At 37.3% G+C, this 8,939-nt stretch overlaps 1 protein-coding gene across 2 annotated transcripts; it reads right to left on the bottom strand.

Moving 5' to 3' along the window:
- Window positions 1-115: 115 nt before the first annotated feature.
- LOC140958955 (uncharacterized) lies at window positions 116-8,680 on the bottom strand. Of its 2 annotated transcripts, XM_073416599.1 has the most exons (21): window positions 7,789-8,679; window positions 7,114-7,185; window positions 6,812-7,016; window positions 6,631-6,730; window positions 5,931-6,026; window positions 5,734-5,823; window positions 5,466-5,609; window positions 5,274-5,366; window positions 5,088-5,169; window positions 4,953-5,012; window positions 4,821-4,873; window positions 4,555-4,721; window positions 2,922-3,135; window positions 2,762-2,819; window positions 2,613-2,669; window positions 2,260-2,505; window positions 1,605-1,669; window positions 1,414-1,470; window positions 1,230-1,323; window positions 681-821; window positions 116-597 (listed from the first exon to the last, which is right to left on the bottom strand). In XM_073416599.1, the coding sequence occupies exons 1-21, from the start codon at window positions 8,299-8,301 to the stop codon at window positions 466-468; spliced, it is 2,739 nt and encodes a 912-aa protein (XP_073272700.1). In that variant the 5' UTR covers window positions 8,302-8,679; the 3' UTR covers window positions 116-465. The 2 variants fall into 2 exon arrangements, with proteins under 2 accessions (XP_073272700.1, XP_073272701.1); XM_073416600.1 differs by lacking the exon at window positions 116-597 and having other exon boundaries at window positions 698-821; window positions 1,419-1,470; window positions 7,789-8,680.
- Window positions 8,681-8,939: the final 259 nt, after the last annotated feature.

The following is an 8,939-nucleotide window of genomic DNA, read 5'->3' on the forward strand; positions in this document are numbered from 1 at the left end:
TACTCAACCACGACACCAACTCCGATGACATTTCATTTGGGATCATACCGAATATATGAGACAGCATAGCCTGGAGAGGGAGAGCAAAAGCTAGTAGCACCCACATAAACACAAATAAATTAAGTCGACCTTATTTATATATAAGGAATTCCAAACAACATACAAGAGTCATGAACTTAAAGCCTCGAATAATGATAGAAAAAATGGTTAGTTATAAAAAACATAGCCTGCAGGCCAAGAATTGTTTTATCCCTGATAACAGATCACTCGCTAAAACTTTACAATTCAACCTTTTTCCGACTAGGAAAAATGCATTTGCAGGTTCGTCTCCTTTTCCGTCTCAAGCAACCCACAACCAAGCCACAAGTACTTAACTCAGTCACGCACTATCTAGATAATGGGACAAACCATGAAAATTTAAACCAACCTGCAAAGCAGCCATTCAGGACCAATGGCTTTGCCTTGTTAGTCACTGCCGGGGGGCAGGGAATCTGATTTATCTTGGTTAATAATACGACACTTCGGAACTTGTTTCTCTAACATGGACGTCCCCTTGAAAGTTATCATTTGCCAACAAATTTTTTTGTAATTCGAGAGCTGCAACAACCAGAGTACAAAATATCATTACATGTTCGAGGGAGAGAGTTTGGCGAGGGTTGGTTAACTTCTAGCTGGTGTACCTGCTCTTCAGTAATCGTTGTGAATCCAAACTTTTTTGTCCATATTGATTTTGCCTCCTCAGCTGCTGGGAGTACAAAGAGTTTCACGCTCAAGAAAGCGAGCAATTTTTCGATGCATGTGTACAGAATTTGGAAGTATCCCTGCAAAGGCATGCAACCATGAGACAGAGGCCATCAACTATATTTACGGGCAAAATTGATGAGGGAAATCTTGAAAAATAAAAAGGACAAGGAACACTCTTTCGATTGATGTTTTCGAACAAGATTGGATATTTATTGAACTAAAATGTTGTGATCAACAAACAACACCATTTCTGAAATATTTTCAATTACACAAAGGGCACATTTGGATCAAATGATGGATTTTATATCTATTTGGTTTGTTTGAATGAATTTATATACAAGATAAATTGCAAATCCACTTTTTATTAATTTAAGCAAATACAATAGTGATTTTTGACACAAGGCACCAACATTTAATAGTTGTTTTTTTCTCCAAAGACCTACCCCTGCTGTTCTCGATGAGTCAAATAACAAGGAAAAACGTACCCTATCTTGATTACCGACACGTGTTGCAGCCAATGGAAGTTCAGCCATCTCCTGCCCAAAAATCCGCAGGATCCCTACTGATACAACTGTTGAACTGCAATATAGGAAAATATTGTTAAAACACAATGTTACATCAGTAGTAGCTGGACGAAAAGAAAGTACGAATGTGAGAAATGGGTCTAACTTTACTGTTAATATAGCACAATGCATTCCGCTGAAGTCTTGGCCCCTTATATTCCTCCTGTCAATGAAGAGAGATAGGGGAGCGGGAGCAACACCCACAGAATACCACAAAGTTATATGACTCAATGCATCGCAGAAATTTATGGCAACAAGTGTAGCCATGATGGTAAAAGGCACAAGACGTAACCATACCCATAAACCATAGATGGAATGAAGTCCCTTCCAGTCTCTGAATCCACAATTGGGTCGAAACATTCCTGGAAACAGAATAGATTAATACAGAAAAGTCTCGAAAAACATACAACTACAAATAATTCTACCAATCATGAATTATATCAACCAAAATTGATTGGAAAATGTTTTTATTTTTGATAGGAAACAAATTTTATTAATTGATAATTAGTGATTACATTAAGCGGATAAGAAATCCGCGCTATAAGAAGAAAATAAAACCAAAATTACAATGCAATTCAAATTCTTTAATAACACAACTCAAACATCACATTTGGATGATGTTCCTTATCAACAGCCACACAGAGTAGAATAGACAATCAATACCTACACGAACCCAACATTCAGTGTAATGATGAAGTTTCAAGTCACTGCTAGATAAGATCGTGAACATTGAAATCAAGAAGTAAATGCTATTAAGAAAACTGGATGTTGATTCCATTTACTAACACAAAATGCACACAAAGACAGACTATTACAACAGTATGTTTCGAACCACAGCAAACTAAACCTTGCTCAATCAATTTGCGCACCAACTCAAAGACAAGAAACTATCACTATACACAGTGCAAAAGTGAAATCATAAATATTTAAATTAAGATGCAACAAAACTTACATGAAATATTGCCACAGCCTGTGATAGCAACACACGGTTTTCACGAGAAGTATTTTTCCCATTTAAAAGCCTCCATCTTACATCGAGATCGGTATCAGCAACTAAATTCTTTCCCTCCCACTTTTTCATTATGACATCTAAAGTAGCGTCTGGAAGCTTTTCCGCCCCATTATTTAGCAAATTTTGCAGTGCAGAGTATATCCTCTTGCAATTCACAGAACAGAACCATTTTCCTTTGGGAAGTTCCTGTTGAACAATTGGATCAAATTCAGAACAAGAAACAGGGAAACGAGAAGAATATTACAAAAGATTGAAAGAACAGCACACAGGTGATCTTTTCTTTGAACATGCACCTTTAGATCAGACATCTTGCATTTTTTCAAACAGCCAACATGATACTCCTTTTCGCACTGCGAAATATGAAATTATAATCAGAAATTGGTCTCCATATTCACAATACTCAGTTAAACAGGACAACTAAGATGAGAAGCAGGAAGAACACCTGATCACACAGTATGACAGTGCGTGGACCAAAACCAGATTTGCTAAAATCATAGCCTCTGCATGCAAAATAAGTTCAGATGTCAACAAAAGAACAAAATTAATCTTCAAGTTTCAAAAACAAAAATACCAAGGAAATTATCTAGGGACAAGTATATTACCTGCAGATCACACATGCTATTAACTCAGCTTCTTCAGGGCTCCTGACAATGCGAATGCAACGGCTTTTTATCTGCTCTATTGCATCAATACCTAAAACTCTTCCAGCAGCAACAGCATTGGCATTGGATTCAACAAATTTCTCTCTCTGAAACATGTTTTGGCAGTATGTGCAATACCATTTACCATGAGGGATACATGACAATGATGCACATTCTGAAAAGTGACAAGACGACGCAAATCAAACATCAACTCAAAAAGAAACACAACTGACAACACATGTGCATACCTCTATATATTAATGGCAAATCATCATAAAAAAATTTCAAAACCTCGTTGGAAAATGATGCACTGAAAATAAGCAGGTGAGAGAACAGAACCAAGGTAGAGTCACACATAACTTTGGCCGACACTGAACTTTGGCACTGGCACAATTTTCAAATTCAATGGCAAATCTTTGGCCCCAGCCGTATATGACAAAACCTTATATATTTTGCATATAAATACATAGGTTTTCTCTAGAAGATATTGCAGGCTAACCTTCATTGCTTCAACACAAAAGCTCATACAATTGGAAGATGCTGCAGGCATATGCATGCACATACATTGCTACCCATAAATATCCCACAAAGATGCTGCTACATCTTAATATATACGCCAAAACCCTTATTGAACCACATGTCATCATTTAATTTTTGGTAAAAGCTCTGCCTGAAATGTGCAGAAAATTATCTTCTCAGGCTGAATAATTTCTTACATTATTTAAGTTATCAACTGAGATAAGAGTCATGAGTTGATGTATGGCTTTAAATGCCTTTGGCTTTGTAAAGCGCAATAGATGGCAGGGTGTTAGCAGTAGGGACTCAATGGAATAGTACTTGAAGACCTTAGATCCTGGGTAACTAACTCAACCATGTTCCTGCGGATGTGATGCGTGACAATTAATAATTCCAACAAATGGCTCTCAAAAAACACATAAGAACTGTTATTATACTGCCAGATACTCTAAAACTAACAGCCACGAGGAAGTCCCCTTTTGCAAATAATTTTTCTATTGAGATCGATTCCATTATATTTTCTTCTTTTAAATTGTATGCATGAAAGAGGTGCAGTAGCATTACAAAAAAACTTTTCCTCAAAATAAACCAACAATCACGGAAGAAAACCTTCGCAGTTCAAATCTGCAGATTCCTGTGAAAGATATACAGCTCATACATGAACTAATGAAGTCCATGCGGCACAACAATCAAAACCAGTTATCAATATTGCCAATCCATGAAAATTATTTATCTCCCATGGCTTGAGATGTACTCGAACCAGACAAAAGAACAGGGAACAATGAATCAGGATGAACATACTGACAAAACATCGTAAGTAAAAAAGGATCTGGAGCCACAAAGAACAAATTAAATATCCCCCTCTCGATAATATTAAATCTTATTGAAATTTCAAGTACTTCTGCCATCCAATGCTGCCCCTTGTCCACAAAAATAGGCGACTGGGGTGGGAGAAAACAAAAGGGTATTAAAAAGGTTGGTTATTATTAGATTCTTCATATGACAATAATAGCTTCATTTCAACTGGAAATGTGGCAAGCAATAAATCAATGTCAATCTACATACATCTAAAATTTACCTTTGTGAAATGCCCTAGGACATCCATCACAAAGCACAAGTTTCCCACCATCCGCACAAATGATGCACAAGTCATCATTATTCTTGGCAGAACCATTACGACCTTTCAGCAGAGATACAGCGAATTCATGGAGGGACACCCCATTAGATGTGTAGATATACATATAGCTGCAGAAAAAAGGAAGGCATCAGGACTAAATATATATATATATTAAATAGAAAATGTTTGATGATAATATTTCAAAGACAACAGATAGAGAGGCTGACGGTTTTCTGCGGGCTTCCCAACCAGCATGAGCTTCAAACTGAGATGGACTGACCTGCTCAAAATAGGTAACAAGAATCAACGCATTAGCTAAAACAATCAGAACTTTCAAACTCAAAAAAAAAAACTGGTACCTGAGTGTTGCAACAACGGCAAACTATTCCTGATCCCATTTTATACCCTTCACGCAATTTCTGTGTACAAACATAGGAAGATAACAAACAAAAAAATCAAAATAAGATTAAGAATCTAGCTGTTATCTAACTCACCTTGCCATGGGAATAATATGCGACTTCAGTTCCATCTGGTAATCCACCATCCTCAAAAACCAGCCTGTGCATCCTCTGATCCCTGGATAAAGTACAAAACCAGATATTTTCTTGTATGCCGAAGTACAAAATATATACATGAAATGCAAAGTTAAAATAATATTTAAAGATCTAAGTAAAAACAACTTTCTAGTTATTTTCCATGAACTCTTTGATTGCACTGAGATAGATGGAGATCCAGTCTCCGAGGATTTGGAAAGTGATTTAGTATTTGATAACCTGTAACACCAAGATGGAACATTTGGGTACAAAATTATTGCTCGAGTTTGATCTGAGACAAAAGGCATGAAATTACAAAAGATAGACATGTATGCTAACTTTTTTAAGAGCCTTCCACCAGTCTTGTTCTTCAGTAAACCATGCGAGGAAGCACTACCATCTGTATTTACATATGACACGGACCTTGTGTACCTTACTGAAGCGCTTAAACGGCATTTAGATGCAGAAGATGATCGTGACCGCCTTCACACAACAAATAAAATCATATAAAAAGTGAGGGATTAACGATACAAGTACAAAACTTCACAGCAAGTAATGAAAAATTACATTTCACTTGAGACGTGGTCAATAAAAATTAAAAACTCACTTATTTGTTATCTCCCATTTTCCTTTTGTTGTTGACATTGGGGGTGACGATCTTCTGGAATATTTTGAATCAGAAGCCAACTCCAAATGCCTAAAGACACAAACATGGTGGCATGATTCTAAATCTACGATCTCCTTCCAATCAGAGTATGGAAAAGCAATATCGGATTAATAAGAGAAAGCATATAATATACACACTTTCTTTTCTTCCTTCCTTGACGACTTTCGTTTTGTGGAGGGTCAGGATCTTCAGTATTTTCAGAAATTGTAGAACAAAAAACTGGCTCCGAAGGGCTGAATGAGACAAACCAAAGATAAAGTTAAAAAAATGGAAGAACTTAGATTATTATGATTTATAGACAATATATAAGTTAGTGACTTGAAAAATGCTCTATAGTCACATCAGGAAGGTAAAATAGAAAAACTGAAATAGCTCATCAGTAACCATAGAAATTCATGGTTTAAGATTTGGTTAAGGTAACATTGCGACACTGATGAGGCAAGTATAAAGATCACTTGCAGAGTCAGAATGAGGTTCAAGAATAGTTAGAAAATCTGCATTTACAAGCCTTCTGATTTTGACCCACCGATCATAGAGCTTTCGCTAGTCCTAGCTCTCTCACTTCAGGACAATCTGGAGCATACTCTAACATCTAGGCATTAATAACTCCATAACTTAAAACCATAAATTTTGCAAATAGGTCACAAGTACGATTCTAGTTAATTATTTCCTTTCACAAAACTTATCAAACACCTTCCATCATGCTTCATGCATACTTTAGTCATGTTACAAGTCCAGCAGTTAATGAAAAAAGTTATCCTCCAAGCAGGTCATATCCACCTAGAGAGTTTGAGAAAAATGCAAATAGCCGCAAGATCTCTCAGATAGAAAGAATACCCAGATGTCACGCATTTCGCAACAGCGTCTGAATTCACAATAATCGTGCAAGAATCACAAAGTTGTTCCACATTTGCAGGTGATGTCGCAAGAAACGTCTCTATTATACAAAGCTCAAAGTTATCTTTAGTATAAGAATACATGAAATGCAAGAAGATCAGAGATGATAAACCACGCTAACCCTTGCAACTGTGACAGATAAAAGATTCCTTCACAAGAATGGGACCTATAAAGTTTTGTATGGTTTCTTCTAACGCCTTCACAGAAGCTTTGCGGCATTCTTTGACAATGTCCAGGAGGCTTTTACCGTTCTCTAAGCATATATACTGAGATGCACGTCTATATGATTTACAGGCATGGATTTCAAATTTGCAAGGAGGTACTACCTATAATGTTAACACATCATGATCTCAGGATTATATTTAGAAGCACCAAGAATTCATGGTGGTGATCCACCGAACTACTAAATAATTAAGCCCTCACCATAATTCCTTTGCACAAACTGCAAGAACAAATGATACCGCCATCTTTTATGGTTCCCCGCAGAGGAAACCCCTAGAAGAGAGAGCAGAAATAGTTAAAACTCTGAAACAAAACTGTTCCATGCATAAATAGTGATTGAGAAACAAAAGGCTAAACGTAATTCATACAATCTGTAATACTCTTTTGGTTTTAACAACTGTACGCAATCCTACAAATATTTATGTATAAATACTTCCCAATTAATCACATAACAACATATGCATCTGTAGTATTCACATATTAACAAATCCAAAGTGCCAGTCACTAGCCCTGATTAGTTATGTTATAAAGCTTTTGTGGTCCTTCACCAAGCCTCTTGTATGGACAAAAATAACTCCGAGACAGAATCAATAATGCATCAACATATTATTTTCACTATATTTATTTTTCAATAAAAAAGTTCTTCAAATACAAAAAATCTCTAGGAAACAGAAAATTGGTCTATTCTCCGTCAGAAAACTATTAAAGAAAGTTAATCTTAACATCTTTTCCTCGCCCATTTGAATTTCAATTTTTTTTTAAAGTGAATGCTAGATAACAATGACAATTTAAATATAATCAACCACCAGCATAACAACGATAATAGCAATCACAATAGTAAGAGTGTGAGACAAAACTGGTAGCTGATCATACTACCTTCTTGCCACCATTGTAGAAAACTGGATACCCTTCCAACAACCCAGTCCCTAAGAGCTCCCGAACTGTTGTCGGGCGTCCTTTTATCTGGATATTTTTGGGCATCTCCATCTTCTTCGTCGGACTACCCGGGGCAGCCACTGTCGCACCCTCCGATCCGTCTACCTCAAAATCCACCCCATTTTCGATTTTAGAATCCTCGATCTTTGAGTTCAGTACCGATCGCGTAAATCTCCGGTGACCATTTCTCATCACCACCCTCACAGTACCACTAATGTCGCCAAATTTATCCACAACTCCACCAACATTTACAAAGTCACCACAACGGGCTACAGTATCACGGTCCGAACTTACTACCTCCGCGGCCTTACTGGAGATTCCCGAACATTCTAGGACATCATCAAAATATCTAATGCTGTTCCCGTTTCCACTCTTCAACCGCCCACTCCTCGAATAAACGGCGTAACCATTCGCCTCACTCGGCCTAATCCCTGTCCCATAGCGTCGATCCATTAAAACCGACCGGTCGGTCTCGGGTCTGAGAACCCGAATCCCCTGACTCGGAATTCAGTCGCTTTTAACTGTCCCAAACAAACAATTTCAACCCCAAATTCGAGATTCAATTCTACTTCTTTGTCCTCTTTATCAGTTTTTTTAAATCACTGATGCTGTGCTCGGGAAGACAGCACCAGCGAACGGAAAGAGAGGGATTCAGCTTACGGATCTGCGTCAAAACGGGATTGAATTGCGTGCATCAAAGAAAAAAGAGGGTTGATTCAAATTTCTCGGTGGCCGAGAGAATAAATTAGAGAGTGAACGCTCGAATTTGAGAGAAATTGGCGATGAAGCAACTTACGAATATCTTTTGGCATAAACAAATTTATAAATTTTTAGGGAGAAGTTTTTTTATGGAATATACATACATACACACGCCACAGTCTGCCTCGGTGGCGGACTCGCTGCTGTGCCTATGGTGTGGTACGGTACAATTACAACTAAAGTCGCTATTAACTAGCAATGCTTTTTGGGAAATGGGACCACGTCTTGTTAATCAGATTGTATTGCGCGAGAAAATTTTGGTTCACTTTCAATATTTATTTCATAATCTAATATGTGTACGATGTTGTCCTACAATTAGGAAACGTATATAA

Source organism: Primulina huaijiensis, chromosome 15 (assembly GCF_012295235.1).
Source record: "Primulina huaijiensis isolate GDHJ02 chromosome 15, ASM1229523v2, whole genome shotgun sequence".
NCBI classification, from domain to species: Eukaryota; Viridiplantae; Streptophyta; class Magnoliopsida; order Lamiales; family Gesneriaceae; genus Primulina; species Primulina huaijiensis.